Source organism: Pelophylax lessonae (genome assembly GCF_965119305.1).
Source record: "Pelophylax lessonae genome assembly, chromosome: 8".
Lineage (NCBI taxonomy): Eukaryota > Metazoa > Chordata > Amphibia > Anura > Ranidae > Pelophylax > Pelophylax lessonae.
The window spans coordinates 108,960,055-108,981,476 of record NC_138775.1 but is presented as its reverse complement, the minus strand read 5'-3'; the positions used below and the strand labels follow the sequence as shown (position 1 = coordinate 108,981,476).

The window sequence follows — 21,422 nt, the reverse complement described above, 5'->3', positions numbered from 1 at the left end:
CTGTATATGTAGATGTCCTCTGTACCGAATAGGCAGGAACCTCAACAGCGTCTCTTGATCACAGGTGGTGATGAATATCTTCCAAACTGGTCCGCACGGGAATGCCTAGGAGTCCCCACTCATGGCATTGTGGAGAGGGATAAACCAAAAGGACACCATAGCATAATACTGTATGGGCAATTTATTGGAAGATAAAGGAATACACTTACAATTTCACAGGTGGTAAGAAGCATTCAGAAAAGATAGGCACTCATGATACTCCTAACACGTTTCCTTAAAAATAACATCCTCAAAGGAATTAGCCTGGTGCCTGAATCTACATACCTTATATTTATAGTCTTGATGTTCAGAGAGAACAGCTGATGTGACTTCTAAATTAACAAAACACCATGCCCATCCAACATGGCGCCTGCGTGCATGTCAAGCCTCCCTCTCAATAGCCAATCCCGGACAGCCATGTCACTATGGGGGGGGGGGGGGTCAAAACTGTATGCACCTCCATATTCACAAAGGGATTGGGCAATCTCATAGCATGTCCATACAGGCAGGAAATGACGTCATCACAGCGTCCAATGGCTGGGATGATACATCCAAGCCTCCTTGTGAAAACAGGAAGTGATCTAATAGACACATAGACGTATCTATGAACAATATGGGGAAACAACTAAGTGTCTGCACACTGTCATTAGCATTCTATGAATGGAAAAAGGTTGTAAGTGTAAATTAAAACTACAAACTGCAAGCAAAGACCTTTAAAAGGAGTTTTAAATGTAGTGGAAAAAATACTAGGTTAAAATTAAAAGTGCAAACATATGAGCACATAATTTGGAGCGGGAACAAAACTGTACATTATTAAGCACACTGTAAATATGATTAAAATTTACATTAAAACTTTTTTAAAATTGTAATGTAAATTTTAATCATATTTGCAGTGTGCTTAATAATGTACAGTTTTGTAAGCCCCAGCCCTATTTCTGACACTTTTTGTTTAAAAGTTAAAATCCGTATTTCTTCCTAGAAAACTACTTGGAACCCCCAAACATTATATATTTTTTTTAGCAAAGACTCTGGATAATAAAATGTCTGTCATTGCAATATTTTTTGTCACGCGGTATTAACGCAGCGGTCTTTAAAACACAATTTTTTTGGAAAAATTAAGAAAAATCACATTTCACTGCATTTAAAAAATACTAAACAGTAAAGTTAGCCCATTTTTTTGTATATTGTGAAAGATGATGTCACGCCGAGTAAATAGATACCCAACATGTTACAGTTTGAAATTGCGCACACCCGTGGAATGGCGACAAACTACTGTCAATAGAAATCTCAATAGGCGACGCTTTAAAAAATTTTAACGGTTACCAGTTTAGAGTTAGAGTTTAGCTCTTTTATTAAAATGTATTGCTCGCGCTCTGGCGATCGCGGCGATACCTCACGTGTGGTTTGAACAGTGATTTAATTCGCGGCTCGACTACTGTATACGTTTTCTTTCGTCTGCGAGCTAACGGTGACGGGGGCGGCTAAAATAATTTTTTTGTTTCCGATTTATTTTTTTATTTTTTTTTTTTTTTTTTACTTTATTACAGGTTTTTTAAAAATAAAAAAATCTGATCACTTTTATTGCTGTCACAAGCAATGTAAACATCCCTTGTGACACCAATATGCAGTGACAGGTACTCTTTATGAGGGATCGAGGGTCTAAAATACCTTAGACCCCTCCACTACACTTTCACGTATGCAAAACGCCGAAAACTGCATTTTTGCATACAGTTGTTTTCTAAATCTGCCGCCTTTTGCAGCAGAGTAACCCGGAAGTAACGTCATGGATGCCGCCTTCGGATTACGTCATCGGAGACCCGATCAAAGCCGCTTCCTGCTTGGATCGGGACTCCATCCAGCCGGCGGATGCTCGGGTCTCCCAGTGGGGGCGGGAGTCCCGGGCAAAGGCGGCGGGAGGGGGGGGGGAACGTCCCCTCCCGTTCACCCGGGTAACGATCGAGCGGCTCGTTGCCGACCGTCGGCTCTAAACCACAGTACCGGGATGGTGCCTCTAGCTAGAGGCATCACCCTGGTATAACACCGCAAAATTTGCCGACGTAGCCCTACGTCCCTTTTCGGTAAGTGGTTAATATTCTTAAAATTTTAATAGAAAACCATTGCAACTTCCAACACCCACCCCCCATCCCATTCGTTCAGCAGGAACCTACTGAAATTCATTCCATTTCTTGGGTACAACCAGCATGTCTGATTTTTAACATGCAGTTGTCGCTACTAGCAGTGATTACTGTTTTCTTCCAGCAGGGGCAGCTAGGAAGTTTAGGCATTTTTGGAATGACGGGTCATGCGTTAAAGCAGTTGTTTTATGTGTGGCTTGCATACATCCTAATCCTTTGGGCTCTATTATTTTCCTCAATTTTATTTTAGTTTTTGTTGACAAATCAGTTATTTTGGTGTTTCAATTCCTGGGCCACAAATTTACTTTCTCTTACGTCCTCCGACAGTCGCCGCCTCTTCATATTCGTCACATATGGGGTATTAGACTTTGCTCCGAAGGAGTAGCTAGGCAACAGAATATGTTAACAATAAAGCTTTAACATATCCCACCCTCAAGGGGTGGTCCCCTCAGTCAATACCCTCCTACTTCCTGCAACCATATCCCAGTTTTAATGTCTAGCTTGTCAGGAGTGGCTGGCTCTCTCTGTGCTGGGACTTTTTGTCCCAGACTCTTTCTTCTTTTTGATATTTTGTTTGAGTTTTCTCTCTACCTTTACTTAGCTGTTATTTTTGTCAGCATTAGTTAGTTCTTCGGACGAAGAGGATCATGCGGACTGGGTCTCGGGCTGATCCCCCTGGTCGCAGGTCGTGGGTCAGTGGCTTCCCAGTCTGCCATCGAGCGTTCAGCCAGGTAACGCTCCTGGCACAGTGAACGACCCATCCCTGTTCGGTGCAGGGATGATTGGTGAGGTGGCTACCTCACCGGACGCTGTGCGGTTTCTGAACCGCCATTGTGTGCGTCTTGAATTGCGACTCTCCCTGCCTCATGTGCAGCGGCTTGTTCGCCTGTGCGGGTTCCCCACGCCATGTGAGGTAAGTGTATCTATGTGGGGACCTGTCTGTCTGGGGGGGGTCTCAGTCTGGGACTGTGTAACCTGCCTTTAATCACACTGCTTGTCTCCCTATCTCTCGGCTGCATGCTGTGGGCTGCAAGGGGGGGGGGAGCTGTATGACACTGAGTATGTCAGGCTGGGCAGTGTGAGGAGCTGTGTGCTGTGGGGCATGTTTTTAATGGCATGTTGGGGCATATACAGCGATCGCTGCGGCGATCTAACATGTATCCATATAATGGGATAATATTGTGTGTGATTTTATGCACTGTGGAGCGGCGATTTCGGCGCCAAACGACGCCATTTTACCGGCGCCCGCTCCGGCCGCATGGTTTACATGCACGGCGGCCATTTTCTTGTAGCCTCCATAGGCTTACATAGAGCGCCCTGGCAGCATCGCTTCCTCTCTCCTGGAAGCACCGATCGAGGCAGCAGCAGCAGCGGAGTCTCCTCAGGTTTTATCCTTCTATTCCTGTGTTCCATTGCCTGTATTCAGTCTGTATATTCCCTGTGGGGGTCTCATTGTGCCTGAGTGTGGTGCGGTGGGCTGCGCTTGCCGCGCTTGCTGTAAGGGGGCAGTTAACCCTTGGTTGTCTGGCATACAGGGGCAATGGATTCTCAGGAGGGCAAGTTTCCCACAGTATTGGTGGAAAGCCAGGGGACCGCTGTTTCCCCCCCAGGGGGGGATTTAGCCACTATTGTGGCTGGCCTTGCTGCACAGGTGCAAATGCTGGTGGCTGCTCAATCTACTAAACGGCCCAGAGTTGCTCTGTCCTCTGATTCTGAGGGTGAAGGTGATGGGGCTGTTCTGGCGGGGACCCCCCTGTCGGGGTCCCGCTCCTCTCTTGATCTAGTGGGGTCTGAGGTAGAGGCTGAAGTTGAGGGGGTTGATAATTCTCCCCCTGGCTCGCCTGAAGAGCTTGCAATCATGGATGAGTTGATTGCTTCCATTAAGCAGACGCTACGTTTGCAGGACGAGGTGTGTCCCCCAGCTGCCTTGGCGGCTTATGGGACGCAGAGAAAACGCAGGACGCCGCAGGTTTTTCCCTGCAATGCTGATTTTCAGCGCGCTGTTAAGGACCAATGGCGCGATTTGCGCAAGCCTTTTGCGGTACCAAGTAAATTTAAGCTGCGTTATCCTTTCTCGCCTGCCACTGATGAACGGTGGTGTGTGCCTCCGCCAGTGGATCATGCTATTGCGGTTTTGAACAAAGCCACTGCGATCCCTGCAGAGGGATCCCCTGTTTTCCGTGATGCCACGGATAGGAGACTGGAGTCTCTTGCCCGTCATACTTATTCTGTTACGGGTTCTATGCTTAAGGCTCTGTTTGCTTCTCTCATGGCGGCCCAGGCGATCGCAAGTTGGACGCAGATGCTTAGGCGCGTCCTAGTGGCCGATTCGGCCTCGGCGGCGACCCTGGATATGGTGGATCAGATCCACCAGGGTGTCATGTATCTGTGTGATGCGGACCTGGACCTGATTCCGTTGGCTGCACGTGTGCACAGCGTGGCGGTGTTGTCTCGCCGCCTGGTTTGGTTGAAATGTTGGTCGGTGGACCAATCTTCACGTAAAACCTTAGCCAATCTGCCTTATGGGTCTCGCCTTTTTGGGGAGTCCCTGGATGTGTTGATTAAGGGGATTACCGGGGGTAAGAGCACTCTCTTGCCCCATTTCCCCAAGGCTAAGGGGGCTTCTGGGAAGAAGCATGCTCATTTTCGGCCCCCTCAGGGGTCCTTTCGTGCCTTTCGGCCGCACTACAAGGGCAAACCGTTCAAGGGCCAAGGCTCTCAGAAGAAGCCCTGGTCTGGGAAACAGAAGTCCGGTCAATCCGGACCTGCGGCCCATAACAGTTCGGCCTGAAGGGGCGCCCTCACCCAGTTTTGGGGTGGGGGGACGCTTGCTCGGTTTTCTTCAGCCCTGGTTGGCCCGTGTGAGGGACAGATGGGTTCTGGAAATCGTTCGATCTGGTTACAAGATCGAGTTTCTCTCTCGGCCGGAGAGCAGATTTTTTCCCTCAAATCTTCAACTGTCTCCAGAGCGCCTGCGGGATCTGCACCTGGCGGTGCGGGACCTGAGGGCTCAGGGAGTGGTGGTTCCGGTGCCTCATCGGGACAGATTTCGGGGGTTTTATTCCAATCTGTTCACCGTGCCCAGGAAGGAGGGCAAGGTTCGTCCGATTCTGGACTTGAAAGCTCTGAACCGCTCTGTGCGGGTTCGCAAGTTCCGCATGGAATCCCTGCGCTCGGTGGTGGCTGCCCTGGTTCCGGGGGAATTCATGGCCTCCATCGATTTGAAGGATGCGTACCTTCACATCCCCATATTCGAGGGTCATCAGAGGTACCTTCGATTTGCCATTGCGGAGGATCACTACCAGTTTGTGGCGTTGCCCTTTGGGCTCGCCTCGGCTCCGCGGGTCTTCACCAAGGTGCTTGCACCGGTTCTGGCATTATTGAGAGCCCAGGGCATTTCTGTCCTGTGGTATCCGGACGACATTCTGGTTCGGTCTGCGACCAGACAGGGTCTGGAGAAGGACCTGTCTGTCACAATGCAAACTCTGCAGGAGTTCGGTTGGACGATAAATGTTCCAAAGTCGACACTGAGTCCGTCGGTTCGTCTCCCCTATCTGGGAATGATACTGGACTCGGTGCAGGCGAAGGTCTTCCTGCCGGAAGACAAACTCAGGACTCTTCAGGAGGAAGTCAGGTCCCTCAGGGACGTTCCACACTCGTCTCTGCGGACGGGTATGAGATGTCTGGGATTGATGGTCTCGGCCTTCGAGGCGATTCCCTTCGCGCAGTTTCACACGCGGGGTCTCCAAGCGGAGATCCTGTCCAGGTGGGACGGGCGACCTCAATCTCTGGATCTTCAGATCTCGTTGAGTCATCGCACCAGGGAAAACCTTCTGTGGTGGCTCCAGTCCCCGTTGGTGTCCGGGGGCAAGTCGTTTCGTCCGATCTCGTGGACGATAATCACCACGGATGCCAGCCTGTCGGGCTGGGGTGGTGTTCTGGGCGTTCTGTCCGCCCAGGGGACCTGGTCGGAGGGGGAGTCTTCCCTTCCGATCAACATTCTGGAATTGCGTGCGATAAGGCTCTGTCTTCATCGCTGGACGGACCGGCTGCAGGGCTGCCCGGTTCGGGTGCAGACGGACAATGCCACGGCGGTGGCCTACATCAACCACCAAGGGGGCACCAGGAGTGCCCGAGCGGCTCGGGAAGTGGCCGACATTCTGTCTTGGGCCGAGACTCATGTCCCGGCGATAACGGCGGTTCACATTCCGGGAGTGGAGAACTGGCAGGCGGACTATCTGAGTCGCCAGACCCTGGATCAGGGGGAATGGTCTCTCCACCCGGCTGTCTTCCAGATGTTGTGCGCGAAGTGGGGTCTTCCAGATGTGGACCTGTTCGCGTCTCGCCTCAACTACAAGGTGAAGAGGTTCGTGGCAAGGACGCGCGACCCTCGGGCAGACGCGTCGGACGCGTTAGTGGCCCCGTGGCATCAGTACAGGCTGATGTACGCGTTTCCACCGATTCAGTTGCTGTCCAGGTTCCTTCGCAGGTTGCACTCGGAACGCAGCACGGTGATTCTTGTGGCACCGGACTGGCCTCGCCGGTCCTGGTACGCAGACCTCGTGAATCTGGCGGTCGACGCTCCTTGGCGTCTGCCTCTTCGAGACGATCTACTGTCTCAAGGACCGATTTACCATCCTGCTTTACAGTCGCTGGCTTTGACGGCCTGACTGTTGAGACCGAGGTCCTGAAGGAGAAGGGTCTCTCTCCAGAGGTCGTTCATACTTTGATCAACGCGAGGAAGTCTTCCTCGGGGAAGGTTTATTACCGTACTTGGAAGGCCTATTTTGCCTGGTGTGAGTCCAGGGGGTTTTCACCCCGCACGTACTCGGTTTCCCGTGTGCTGTCTTTCCTTCAGACGGGTGTCGATCAGCGTTTGGCGCTGGCTACGATTAAGGGTCAGGTGTCGGCGCTGGCCGTTCTGTTTCAACGTCCCGTGGCTTCCAACTCCTTGGTTGGCACTTTTATTCAGGGTGTGCGGCATCTGGTTCCTCCTAGGAGGGATCCCTTGCCCCCTTGGGACTTGAATCTCGTTCTATCTGTGTTACAACGTGCTCCTTTTGAACAGATCAGGGAGATCTCGTTGTCTATGTTGTCCAAAAAGGTCGCCTTTTTGGTGGCGATCACTTCGGCTCGCAGAGTGTCGGAACTGGCGGCTTTGTCCTGCAAGTCTCCGTACCTGGTTGTTCATTTGGATAAGGTGGTCTTGCGACCTAATCCTTCTTTTCTACCGAAACGAGTTTCGGAATTCCATCTTAACGAGGATATTGTTTTGCCTTCGTTGTGCACGAAGCCTAAACATCCGAAGGAGGTGAGATTGCACTCTCTGGATGTTGTTCGGGCGATAAGGGTTTACCTTAAATCGACTGAGTCTTTTCGTAAGACTGACTCCTTGTTTGTTCTTCCAGAGGGTCCTCGGAAGGGCATGGCGGCTTCCGCCTCTACCATTGCCAAATGGATCAGGCAGACCATTGAACAGGCCTATGCCTTGCAGGGGAAGGTTCCCCCTGTGCCTGTGAAGGCGCACTCTACTAGATCACTGAGTACGTCTTGGGCCTGCCGTCATGGGGCTTCTGTAGCCCAGGTGTGTAAGGCGGCGACTTGGTCGACCGTACACACTTTCACAAAATTCTACAAAGTAGATGTTCAGGCATCGGCGGATGCTTCCTTTGGCCGCAAGGTTCTTAGTGCGGCTGTTCCATAGGGTCCCTTGTTGGGGACTCCTGGCTGTTGGGATAGTTTTTTGTATCCCCTGGTTTTTTTGTCTTTTCCTGGGTTGTTGCTCCTGTTGAGCACTTATTTTTGCTGTTGCCCAGCTGGTTTCCTTCCTTTGGTAAGGTTCCTTTCTTTGATGTGGAGACTGCGTTGCCTTTCGGCGCGGATGCGTTTCCCACCCCTCATGTTTGCACTGCTTTGGGACGTCCCCATATGTGACGAATATGAAGAGGCGGCGACTGTCGGAGGACGTAAGAGAAAACGGAATTTTTGTAAAATCTTACCTGTAAAATTCCTTTCTCTGAGTCCTCCGACAGTCGCCGCCCCCGCCCCTCTTTTGGGGTTTGAATGTATACTCTACTGCTATTCCACTAAAACTGAGATATGGTTGCAGGAAGTAGGAGGGTATTGACTGAGGGGACCACCCCTTGAGGGTGGGATATGTTAAAGCTTTATTGTTAACATATTCTGTTGCCTAGCTACTCCTTCGGAGCAAAGTCTAATACCCCATATGTGACGAATATGAAGAGGCGGCGACTGTCGGAGGACTCAGAGAAAGGAATTTTACAGGTAAGATTTTACAAAAATTCCGTTTTTGCCCCCCTTACTAGTAGACTTAAATTTTAAGTGAATGAGTGGGTCATTGATGAGTCCATTTACTAAAGATGGCCATAGATTTTTGAATAAATTTCTTGGGAAAATTCTAACGAAAATGCTCAGAACATTTATTTTTCGAAAGATTTTGTTTGCTAAAAAGTCCATTCATTCCAAATTCAAATGTTGAAAGCAAATGAAAACCACTTAAGCTTAAGCATTGACCAAATACATCCATTTGACCCACTAATGATTGGAAAAACTAACAAACTTTCTTTAGAACTTTTTTTTTTTTTTTAAGCAAGGGCCTTTGGACTATGTACAGTGCCTTGCAAACATATTCACCCCCTTGACTTTTTACCAATTCTGTTACATTACAGCCTTAAGTTCAATGTTAATCTGAATTTTATGTGATGGATCAGAACACAATCGTCTAATTTGGTGAAGTGAAATGAGAAAAATATATACATAAAACTATTTTTTAGAAAAAGAAAACAGTAAATTGGCATGTGCGTATGTATTCACCCACTTTGTTATGAAGCCGGTAAAAAAGCTCTGGTGCAACCAATTACCTTCAGAAATCACATAATTAGTGAAATGATGTCCACATGTGTGCAATCTAAGGGCTCTTTCACACGGGCGCTCCGCATGTCCGCAAATCATCCTATTTTTTTGCGGATGATTTGCGGACATAATGTAAGTCTATGGCATTGCGGATGTCAGCGGAATACCATCCGCTGACATCCGATTTTCTTCCTGTCAGTTCTCGTCCGTTTTTTTGAACTGAACAAAACCCTATTTTTGTTCCGTTCAAAAAACGGAAAGGAAGGAAAATCGGATGTCAGCGGTGTCATCCGCTGAAATCCGCAAACCCCCATAGACTTACATTATGTCCGCATATCATCCGCAAACGGATGGGATGATATGCGGGCATACGGAGCGGATGACAGAAATGTCATCCGCTCCGTGGAAAAAAAAAAAAAAAAAGGACCGCAGCGGAGCTCTCACACGGAGCGGCCGTGTGAAAGAGCCCTAAGTGTCACATGACCTGTCACTACATATACACACCTTATTTTGAAAGGCCCCAGAGGCTGCAACACCTAAGCTAGAGGCACCACTAACCAAACACTGCCATGAAGACCAAGGAACATCAGAAATGGAGGACATCAGCTATGAGGAAAGACTACAAGCACTGAACTTATTCTCTCTGGAGAAGAGACGCTTGAGGGGGGGACATGATATCAATGTACAAATACTTTACTGGCGACCCTAGCATAAGGAACAAACTATTCAGAGAAAGGAAATACAATAAAACACATGGCCACTCACTAAAACTAGAGGAAAGGCAGAGATGTATAGTAACTAAGTAGAACTACTTCACTACTGTACTTAAGTACCGAAAGTCGGTATCTGTACTTTCCTGGAGTAGAATTTTTTTCTCCTACTTCCACTTTTACTTCACTACATTTTTTAAATGATTTCAATACTTCTACTCCGATATTTTTTTTTGTGCTGCATAGTTACTCGTTACAATTATAAAAATTACCACTGCCAGAACAGTAGATGGCAGGTTTCATGAAGCTCAAAAAATGTGTATTATCAGCGCATACGAAAATAAATGCTACTGTATGTATAAATAAAAGCTGCATTTGAAATAATAAAAAACAATATGATGTTCAAACTTTTGACTTCTTTCTTTAATAACTACATAACACAGTACTTGTACTTTTACTTTCAGTACTTGAGTAGCATTATTTTTTTTCAAAACTACTGGTACTTTTACTTTCAGTACTTGAGTAGCAACATTTTTTAAAAAAACTACTTGAAATACTTAAGTACAAAAAATGTTGAATACTTTAGTACTTCTACTCAAGTCACTTTGATCGAGCACTTGTACTTTTACTCAAGTATGGGTTTCGAGTACTTTATACAACTCTGAGGAAAGGCGGTTTAACCTTAAAGTACTTAGGGGGTTCTTTACTGTCAGAGCAGTAAGGATGTGGAATTCTCTTCTGCAAACAGTCGTATCAGCAGGGAGCATCGATGGTTTAAAAAAACTATATGATGGGCACCTTAAAGACCACAACATACAGGGGTATACAATGTACGGTTAACAGCAAACACACACACATCATAGGTTGAACTGGATGGACTGATGTCTTTTTTCAACCTCACTAACTATGTAAGTCAGGGTAGGGTTATAAAAAAAAAAAACAAATATCCAAATCTCTGATGATCCCCAGGCGCACCATCAAATCGATCATAATCCAGTGAAAAGAACATGACACAACAGCAAACCTGCCAAGAGACGGCCGCCCACCAAAGCTCACAGACCGGGCAAGAAGGGCATTAATCAGAGAGGCAGCACAGAGACCTAAGGTAACCCTGGAGGAGCTGCAGAGTTCTACAGCAGAGACTGGAGTATAGGACATAGGACGACAATAAGCCATACGCTCCATAGAGTTGGGCTTTATGGCCGAGTTGCCAGAAGAAAGCCATTAGCTTTATCAAAAAACAAAATAGCACGTTTTGAGTTTGCAAAAAGGCATTGAGTTGAGGGAAAGATGGATGGTGCTAAATACAGAGATATTCTTGAGCAAAACATGTACCATTGCGTGATTTGAGGCTAGGACGGAGGTTCACCTTCCAGCAGGACATTGACCCCAAACACACTGCTAAAGCAACACTTGAGTGGTTTAAGAGGAAACCTGTAAATGTGTTGGAATGACCTAGTCAAAGCCCAGACCTCAATCCAATAGCAAATCTGTAGTCAGACTTAAAGATTGCTGTTCAAAAGCTCAAACTATCATCCTTGAAGTAGCTTGAGCAGTTTTGTAAGGAGGAATGGGCAAAAAACCCAGTGTTAATATGTGGCAAGCTCATAGAGACTTATCCAAAGCGACTTGGAGCTGTGATTGCTGCAAAACGTGGCTCTACGAAGCATTGACTTTAGGGGGGGGGGGGGGGATTGTTATGCACATAGACTTTTTCTGTTATTTTGTCCTATTTGTTGTTTGCTAAAAAATAAAAAAAGAAATAAATCTTCAAAGTTGTGGGCATGTTCTGTAAATTAAATGATACAAATCCTCAAATTATCCATGTTAATTTCAGTTTGCGAGGCAGCAAAACATGAAAAATGCCAAAGGGGTGAATACTTTTGCAAGGCACTGTAGGAGCTCATTCTACTGTGTCACTGTTTTTAAATTAGTGTGTCTGAATAAATGTGCCTGTATAGGGATAGGGACCTTGTGACACTAGAACTGGCTACCCAGCACTCTGTTCTCAGGTCTGAAAGCGTTACATTTATTTCCATGACTCCATACAATCTAACTCAACATGTGTATGTTTTAACCCTTAGTTTGTGTTGTTGCTTTACTGCATTGTTGCTTTACATTAACTGGAATTTTTGAATTAAGCTCTGTCTAAAAGGTTTTTAGACCTACTTTTATTTTATTTTTTGCTTTCTTGTAGGTCACAGAACAAAAAACCAAAGTGCCCGAAGCGACAAAACCAAGTTCAAGCCAAGCGACGGCCGCCAGCCTACCTGGCAGTTCCCCCTCGCCACCAGTCAATGGTGGCAACAATGCCAAAAGGGTGGCAGTGCCGAACGGACAACCGCCCAGCACCGCCCGCTACATGCCTCGGGAGGTGCCACCGCGATTCCGCTGCCAGCAGGACCACAAAGTGTTACTGAAACGTGGTCAGCCCCCTCCAGCATCCTGTATGCTGTTGGGGGGAGGAGCAGGGACTCCACCCTCCTCCACTGCACCAGGGGCAGGCCCAGGCAACGCACAGCCAGGGACAGGAACACTGCTGTCGGGGGAAAGCGGAACTGCAACAGGTATGCTTATATGTTTAAAGGGACAGCTTTTTACTTTTTTTTTTTTTTTTTAATCTGGACATTTGCTACAGGGATTAGCACGATATAAAAATATTACTCTTGCAAAAACCTTTGCAATTTTTTTTAAGGAACTTTTAAGTGTATTTGTGTGTATATGTATGTGTAATGTGATAGAAAGTATATAGATAAAATATATAATTTGTTTTTTTGATGTTGTAAATATGACTTCTGACATTTCCAGTCAGCAGGTCAAACTCTAAGCTTTTTTTCAGCCTGCGTATTGCTGAAAGTTTACAGACTCAAATACTGTAGCTAGAGCTAATGCTTAAAAACATAACAGAAGTCATCTGAAGAGTGACTCATTCTCATACCCCTCCTTACCAAGCAACTACTGCTGTGCTCTTCTTTGAGAGAACCTGCAATGCTCTGACACCCTATGTATTTAAAAAAAATAAAGACTTTTAGATTGATAGAAAACTATATGAGCAGCTTAAAACTTAATATACAAAATAAAACCGAATCAAAAGCATTTTACTTTTTATTTCAAAGTGGATTTACTCTTCACACCTCTTTCAACATGGTAAGCTCTGTTAATTGCTCTTGCTTGCACCAGTGCTAGACTGAGAGAACCAGGAGTTGTGGGATATGTAGTAATGTTAATTGTTAGACTATAGGCAGAGGGCATGCATTAACTAGTGCAGTGGCATGCCTCATGTTTAATCACTTGCCACCCGCCCGCCACAGATATACTGTGGCAGGCTTGCGCATCTGCGCGCACACACCCCCACTAGGCAGCGGGGATGCCGATCCACGAGGCCGGCAGCCGCGACTGCCGCGCAGCGATCGCTTCCCGCTGAGAGAGAACGACGGTCTGGTGTTGTAAACACAGCAGACCGTTGTTCTCTCTGAAATGAACACACAGCGCCTGTGTTCCTACTGTGTTCATTTCACAAGTCCCTCCCCCATACAGTTAGAAAACACTCCCCTAGGCTCACGCGTAACCCTTTGATCACCCCTGGGTTAACCCCCTTCCCTGCCAGTGTCATTACAGTAACAGTGCATATTTTTAGCGCAGATTACTGTGGAAATGTCACTGGTCCCCCCAAAATTGTCAAAAATGTCAGGTGTCCGATCTGTCCGTCGCAATGTCGCAAAAAATCGCATATTGCCACCATTAAAATAAAAATGACAAAAATTTCCCCTAGTTTGTAGACGCGATAACTTTTGCTCAAACCAATCAAAATAGGCTTATTGGTATTTTTTTTCCAAAAATATGTAGCGGAATACAGATTGGCCTAAAAGAATGAAAAAATTAAATTTTTTTTTTATTTTTTGGGGGGGGAAATTTTATATAGCAAAAAGTAAAAAATATTGTGTTATTTCAGAATTGTCGCTCTTTTTGTTTAAAGTGCAATAAATAAAAAATCGCAAAGGTGATCAAATACCACCAAAAGAAAGCTCTATTTGTGGGGGAAAAAAAGGACATCAATTTTTTTTAGGTACAGCATCGCACGACCACGCAATTATTCGTTAAAATAAGGCAGTGCCGAATCACAAAAAATGGCCTTGCCATTAATCCTTCCGGTCCAAAAGTGGTTAAAACACATTTCTGACACAGGACCACCGACGGATGTAGCTGCTGCTTTAAATCATAGACGGATGGTAATAAGCCGCTCCCACTAGGAGTGTCCAGGTAGAGCCAAAGGCTTTGACACGCCCAGGGGGGGCGGGGTCCCTGGGTTATTACCCCTGGCCTCACCGTTGCATCTTCAGTTTTAGCTGCCTGGTCTTAGGAGACTCGTCTGTGACATTGGAGGTGACCATTCATACTCTGAAGCAGTTTGGTTGGAATCTCAACCTTCAGAAATCTGCCCTGGTTCCAACAACCAGACTGGAGTATCTAGGGATGATCCTAGATTCAGCTTCAGCAAACTCCTGTGAAGTTATAGAAGTTGAGAAGCGATTCTGTCGCTGCTTGCTTGTGACCTGGTGTGTCTCAGGTTATCTATGCAGGTGCTGGGCCTGATGGTGTCCTCCTTCGAGGCCGTACCATATGCTCAGGCCCACACAAGACTTTTGCAACAGGAGATCCTTGTCAAATGGGACAAGGATCCTCTATGCTTGGACAGTCTGATTCCTTTGAGTTGGAGATCCAAGGACTCCCTGAATTGGTGGCTCAGTGCTCCAAATCTCCACGGGAAATCCTTCCATCCAGTATTCTGGACGGTGGTGACAACAGATGCCTGTCTGACCGGTTGGGGGGGGAGTGCTGGGCACCCTGAATGTTCAAGGGACCTGGACGGTGGAAGAGTCCATGCTCCCGATTAATGCTCTGGAAGTGAGAGCAATCAAGTTGAACCTGTTCCACTGGACGGGCAATCTCAAGGAGTGTTCTGTCCGAGTCCAGTCCGACAATGTCACGGCCGTGGTCTATGGCAATCATCAAGGGGGCACCAGGGGTGCCCTATCAGCTCTGGAGGTAGCCGAGATCCTGCTATGTCCCAGCCCTATCCGCCGTGTACATTCCCAGTGTAGACAATTGGCAGGCGGACCACCTGAGTCGTCAAACCCTGGATCAGGGAGAGTGGTCCCTGCATCCACAAGTGTTCCTCCAGCTGTGTCTCGGGTGGGGGACTCCGGATGTGGACCTGCTGGCTTCCGTCGCAACAGGAAGGTGCAGAGGTTTGTGTCAAGGTATCGGGATCCTCTGGCCGACGCCGCAGAGGCCCTGATTTCCCCTTGGGGTCAGTATCGTCTGATTTACGCCTTTCCTCCAATACAACTTCTGTCTAAACTGCTACGCAGAATCAAGCTAGAAGGGATTCCAGTTATTCTGGTGGCACCAAACTGGCCTCGTTGGTCTTGGTACGTAGGTCTGGTAAGGCTGGTAGCAGACGTCCCTTGGAAAATGCCTCTCAGGGAAGATCTTCTGTCTCAGGAACCTGCTTTACGGTCACTGGCTTTAACGGCCTAGCTATGGAAAGCCAGGTGCTGAAGGACAGAGGGCTGTCAGAGTCGGTGATTCCTACATTGTTAAAAGCTAGGAAATCTACTTCTAGGAAGGTTTATCATAGAGTTGGGAAGGCGTACATTACTTGGTGTGAGTCTCTGGGGGTTTCTCCCTGCTCCTTTTCTGTGTCTCGCCTTCAGAGTTTCTACATTTAGGTGTAGATGAACATTTGGCTCTGGGCACCATCAAGGGCCAGATTTCCACCTTGGCTATATTTTTCCAAAGGCCGTTGGCGGCAAAGTTCTTGGTTCACACTTTTGTGTGGGGAGTTCGCCATTTGATTCCGGTGCGTTCCCTGGTGCCTCCGTGGGATCTCAATTTGGTACCGCCGGTGCTTCAAAAGCCTCCCTTCATTTGAATGAGGATATGGTGTTACCGTCCCTATGTCCTAAGCCGTAATATCCTAAGGAAATTGCCTGACATTCCTTGGATGTGGTAAGGGCGATTTCGGGTGTACCTGGTGGTTACTGAACCGATTCGAAAAGCCAATTCTTTGTTTGTTCTTACGGATGGACCTCGTAAGGGGCCGGCCACATCTGTTGCGACCATTTCCAAGTGGATCAGGCAGACGGCGGTGCAGGCCTATTCTATTAGGGGTCAGGTTCCTCCTTTCCCTTTTTAAAGCGCATTCTATGAGGGCACTTGGTGCCTCCTGGGCCTTCCATCATCAGGCATCAGTGGTTCAGGTGTGCAAGGTGGCGATGTTGTCATCTGTACACACATTTGCAAAGTTTTATAAGGTGAATGCACTTTGGTCGCAGTTTTGCAGAGGCTTCCGCTTCTTGAGGGTGTCATTTTTTTTCCTGATGGTGAGCTCCTGTTACAAGTTGAGCTCCTGTTTTTTTACCTGGTTGGCTGTTTAGCCTTGTTGGGAATTCTGTGTATTGCTGTGTTTTTTCCCACCCCTCATATTGGCACTGCCTTGAGACATCCCAATGGTCTGAAGACATGGAGCTGTGTCAGTCCGTGAACGAAAGACAAAATTAGATTTCTCTTACGTCCTCCGACAGTCGCCGCCACTTCATATTCATCACTAATGGGGGTTATTGACCTTTGCTCCGCAGGAGTAGCTAGGCAACAAAATAGTTAATATCAAAGCTTTTAGCATATCCCACCCCTAGGGGGTGGTCCCCTCAGTCAATACCTCCCTGCTTCCTGCATTCCCAACTCCGTTTCTAATGCCTAGCTTAGGAGTAGGCTGGCTGTTCCTGTGCTGGGGCTCTCAGTCTCAGCTTCTTTTCTCTTTTTGATTTTATTTGGAGTTTTTTTCTCTTTCTTTTACTTAGCTGTTTATTTTCAGCATTAGTTAGCTTCTTCTGATGAAGATGATCGTGCGGAGCTGGGTCTCGGACTGGCCACCCTGGATCCCAGGGCTCAGGGCCAGGGGCTTCCCAGCCTGCCATCGAGCGTTCATCAGCACAGGTTTCCCTGGCACATTGAACGACCCATCCCTGTTCGCTGCAGGGATGCTATCTGTGAGGCGGCTACCTCACTGGACGCCATTGCGGTTTCGCACCGCAGTTCCATTGCGTCACGGCTGCGACACTCCCTGTCCTCAGTACAGCGGTTTGGTCGCTGGAGCAGGCTCCCCACGCCATCCGGACTGGTAAGTGTATCTCTATGTGGGGACCGGTCTATTGGGTGTCAGTCTGGGACTGTGTGACCCTGCATGTCTGTGTGGCAGCTGAGCTCCCTGTCAGTTCCTGTGTGGAATTACTGCCTGTGTGTGGGCTGCGAGGGGGGGGGGGGGGCTCTCCTGCTCTGCTGAGTGCATACATGAAGCAGGCTGGGTTTGGACATGCTGTGCGGCGATCGCTGCGGCGATCCGCCATTTTTTTGCGGCAGAATGATGGTGGCCGGTCCTGTGTGGTAAAGCGTGGCGTTTTGGCGCCAAACGCCACCATTTTGGCGGCAATCGATCAGGCCACATGTCGGCGCCATTTTCTATTTGCCTATGAAGTCCTCAGCCGAGCGGCCATGTTTGTGTAGCCTTACATAGGCTTTACAGGGACGGTCAGTCATTGCATCACTTCCTTTTGCTCTGGGACAGCGATCGGTGGCAGCAGCCTGTGATCTCTCCAGGTTTTTACCTTTCCATTTTCCTGTATTCCTTGCCTAGTGTTCTTATCCCTGTGGGGGTCGGTGTATTCAGTGGGTGCGGTGGGCTACGCTCGCCGTGATCTTAAAGGGGCAGTACTCCTTTTTTCCTAATAATACTACTGGGGCATGGATTCTCAGGATTGCAAGTTTCCTCCCACCTTGGTGGGGGGCCAAGGGGCTGCTGCTTCCCCTGAGGGGGCTGATCTGGCTACTATTGTGGCAAATTTGGCTGCTCAGGTGCAGATGCTGGTGGCTGATCGATCCACAAAACGGCCCAGAGTGTCTATTTCCTCTGATTCAGAGGGCGATGGGGCTGCTATGGCTGGAGTGCCCTTAGGGTCCCACTCATCTCTAGACCTTGTGGGGTCTGAGGGGGAGGCTGAGGTGGAAGGGGTTGATAATTCTCCCCCTGGCTCGTCTGAAGAGCTTGCACTCATGGATGAGTTGGTTGCTTCTATCAAGCAAACGCTGCATTTGCAGGATGAGCCATGTCCTCCTGTTTTGATGTCCTCTTATGGGACGCAAAGGAAACGCAAAACATCGCAGGTTTTTCCTTGCTCTACGGAATTTCAGCGCGCGGTTGATGAGCAATGGCGCAATTTAAAAAAGCCTTTTGCTGTGCCGAGTAGGTTCAAGCTGCGTTATCCATTTACACCCGCCACTGATGAGCGCTGGTGTGTGCCACCTCAGGTGGATCATGCAGTGGCGATTTTAAATAAATCCACTGCGATCCCTGCTGAGGATACCTCGGTGTTCCGGGACCCTACGGACAGGAGATTGGAGTCTCTGGCCCGTCATTCTTATACGGTTGCTGGCTCTATGCTGAAGCCGATTTTTGCTTCCATTATGGCAGCCCAGGCTATTGCGGATTGGACGCAGCTGCTCAGGCGCACCCTGGTGGCTGACTCTGCCCCGCCGACAACTTTGGCTATGGTGGATCAGATTCATCAGGGTGTCATGTATTTGTGTGATGCGGACTTAGATTTGGTCCCTTTGGCTGCGCGTCATTTCTGGGGGTAAGAGCACTCTCTTGCCCCAAACTCACAAGAATAAGTTTGTTCGTGGTAAGAAGAATGCCTCGTTTAGACCCTCTCAGGGGTCCTTTCGTGCCTTTCGGTCGCACTATAAGGGCAAGCCCTTCAAGGGCCAAGGCTCCCAGAAGAAGCCGTGGACGGGTAAGCAGAAGTCCGGCCAGTCCGGGTCTGCTGCCCATAACAATACGGCCTGAAGGGACGCCCTCACCCAGTTCTGGGGTGGGGGGACGTTTGCTCGGTTTTCTTCAACCCTGGCTGGACCGCATTCGGGACAGGTGGGTTCAGGAAATCGTTCGATCTGGTTTCAAGATCGAGTTTCTCTCTCAGCCGGCGGGCAGATTTTTCCCCTCAAACCTTCAGCTGACTCCGGAGCGCTTACGGGATCTGCACCTGGCGGTGCGGGACCTGCGGGCCCAGGGAGTGGTTGTTCCGGTGCCTCATCGGGACAGATTTCGGGGGTTCTATTCCAATCTGTTCACTGTGCCCAGAAAGGAGGGCAAGGTACGTCCGATTCTGGACCTGAAAGCTCTGAACCACTTTGTGCGGGTTCGCAAGTTTCGCATGGAATCCCTGCGCTCGGTGGTGGCTGCCCTGGTTCCGGGGGAATTCATGGTCTCCATCGATTTGAAGGGTGCGTATCTTCACATTCCAATTTTCGAGGATCACCAGAGGTACCTTCGATTCGCCATTGCGGAGGATCACTACCAATTTGTGGCGTTACCCTTTGGTCTCGCTTCGACTCCGCGGGTTTTCACCAAGGTGCTTGCGCCGGTCCTGGCTTTGAGAGCCCAGGGCATCTCTGTCTTGGGGTATCTGGACGATATCTTGATTCGGTCTGCGACCAGTCAGGGCCTGGTGAACGACCTGTCCATCACGATGCAGACTCTGCAGGAGTTCAGTTGGACGATAAATTTCCCAAAGTCAACATTGTGTCCGTCCGTTCGTCTTCCCTACCTGGGAATGATACTGGACTCTGTTCAAGCGAAGGTCTTCCTCATGGAAGACAAGCTCCGGACACTTCAGGACGAGGTCAGGTCCCTCAGGGACAGTCAGTGCTCGTCCCTCCGGACGTGTATGAGATGTCTGGGATTGATGGTCTCGGCTTTCGAGGCGATTCCCTTCGCCCAGTTTCACACACGGGATCTTCAGGCGGAGGTCCTGGCCAAGTGGGACGGGCGTCCGCAATCTCTGGATCTGCGGATTTCGTTGAGCCGCCTCACCCGAAGGGGTCTTTTGTGGTGGCTCCAGTCCCCGGCGGTCTCGGGGGGGCAAGTCTTTTCGTCCTTTGTCGTGGACGAGCTGGGGTGGTGTCCTGGGCGTTCTGTCCTCCCAGGGAACTTGGTCAGGGGAGGAATCCTCCCTTCCGATCAACATTCTGGAATTGCGAGCAATACATCTCTGCCTTCTGCATTGGACGGACAGACTTCAAGGCTGTCCGGTTCGGGTGCAGACGGACAATGCCACAGCGGTGGCCTACATCAACCACCAAGGGGGCACCAGGAGTGCCCGCGCGGCTCGGGAAGTGGCCGACATTGTCTTGGGCCGAGATGCACGTCCCGGCGATATCGGCAGTTCACATTCCGGGAGTGGAGAACTGGCAGGCGGATTATCTGAGTCGCCAGACCCTGGACCAGGGAGAATGGTCCCTTTACCCGGATGTCTTTCAGATGCTGTGCGCGAAGTGGGGGTCCCCAGATGTGGACCTGTTCGCGTCTTGTCTAAACAACAAGGTGGAAAGGTTCGTAGCAAGGACGCGCGATCCTCGGGCAGACGCCTCAGACGCGTTAGTGACGTCCTGGAGTCAGTATCGTCTGATGTATGCCTTTCCACCGATTCAGCTGCTGTCCAGGTTCCTTCGCAGGTTGGCCTCGGAACCGCGCACGGTGATTCTGGTGGCACCGGACTGGCCTCGCCGGTCTTGGTACGCAGACCTCGTGATTCTGGCGGTCGACGCTCCGTGGCGTCTGCCTCTTCGAGAAGATCTCCTGTCTCAAGGACCGATCTTCCATCCTGCTTTACAGTCGCTGGCTTTAACGGCTTGGCTGTTGAAAGCCAGGTCCTGAAGGATAGGGGTCTCTCCCCCGAGGTCATTCCCACTTTGATCAAGGCTAGAAAAGCCTCTTCGGGGAAGATTTACTACCGTACTTGGAAGGCGTATTTTGCCTGGTGTGAGTCCAGGGAGTATTCCCCTCGCTCGTACTCGGTATCGAGAGTGTTGGCTTTCCTCCAAACTGGAGTGGACCAGCGTTTGGCGTTGGCCACGATTAAGGGTCAGATTTCTGCGCTGGCCGTTCTTTTTCAACGCCCTGTGGCGTCTAATTCTTTGGTTAGCACCTTTGTTCATGGGGTGCGTCACTTGGCTCCTCCTCGGAGGAATCCTTTACCTCCATGGGACTTGAACCTTGTTCTGTCCGTATTGCAACATGCTCCCTTTGAGAAGCTCAGGGAGATCTCGTTGTCTCTCTTGTCTAAGAAGGTTGCCTTTTTGGTGGCAATCACTTCGGCTCGCAGGGTATCGGAGCTGGCGGCCTTGTCCTACAGCTCTCTCTACTTGGTGATTCACCTGGATAAGGTGGTCTTACGACCTAACCCTTCTTTTCTTCCGAAGAGGATCTGGGACTTTCACTTCAATGAGGACATTGTCTTGCCTTCGCTTTGCGCGAAGCCTAAGCATCCAAGGGAGGTGGCTTTGCATTCCTTGGATGTTGTTAGGGCGATCAGGGTTTACCTGTCATCGACAAAATCCTTTCGCAAGTCGGATTCTCTTTTTGTTCTTCCAGAGGGTCCTCGGAAGGGCATGGCAGCGTCGGCTGCGACCATCGCCAAATGGATCAGACAGACCATTGTGCAAGCCTATGCTTTGAAGGGGAAGGTTCCCCCTTTCCCTGTGAAGGCGCACTCTACCAGGTGTCTGATTACGTCTTGGGCCTATCGTCATCAGGCTTCTGTGGCCC

The 21,422-nt window shown here is 49.1% G+C and overlaps 1 protein-coding gene across 4 annotated transcripts in view; it reads left to right on the top strand.

The window, feature by feature from the left end:
* The window catches only part of TNRC6B (trinucleotide repeat containing adaptor 6B), a 754,281-nt gene that overhangs the window by 177,663 nt on the left and 555,196 nt on the right, over positions 1–21,422 (top strand). For all 4 annotated transcript variants that reach the window (XM_082265794.1, XM_082265793.1, XM_082265791.1 and 1 more), the window contains exon 3: positions 11,955–12,324. In XM_082265794.1, the coding sequence (XP_082121920.1) occupies positions 11,955–12,324 (370 nt within the window). The remainder of the gene's footprint in view (positions 1–11,954; positions 12,325–21,422) is intronic.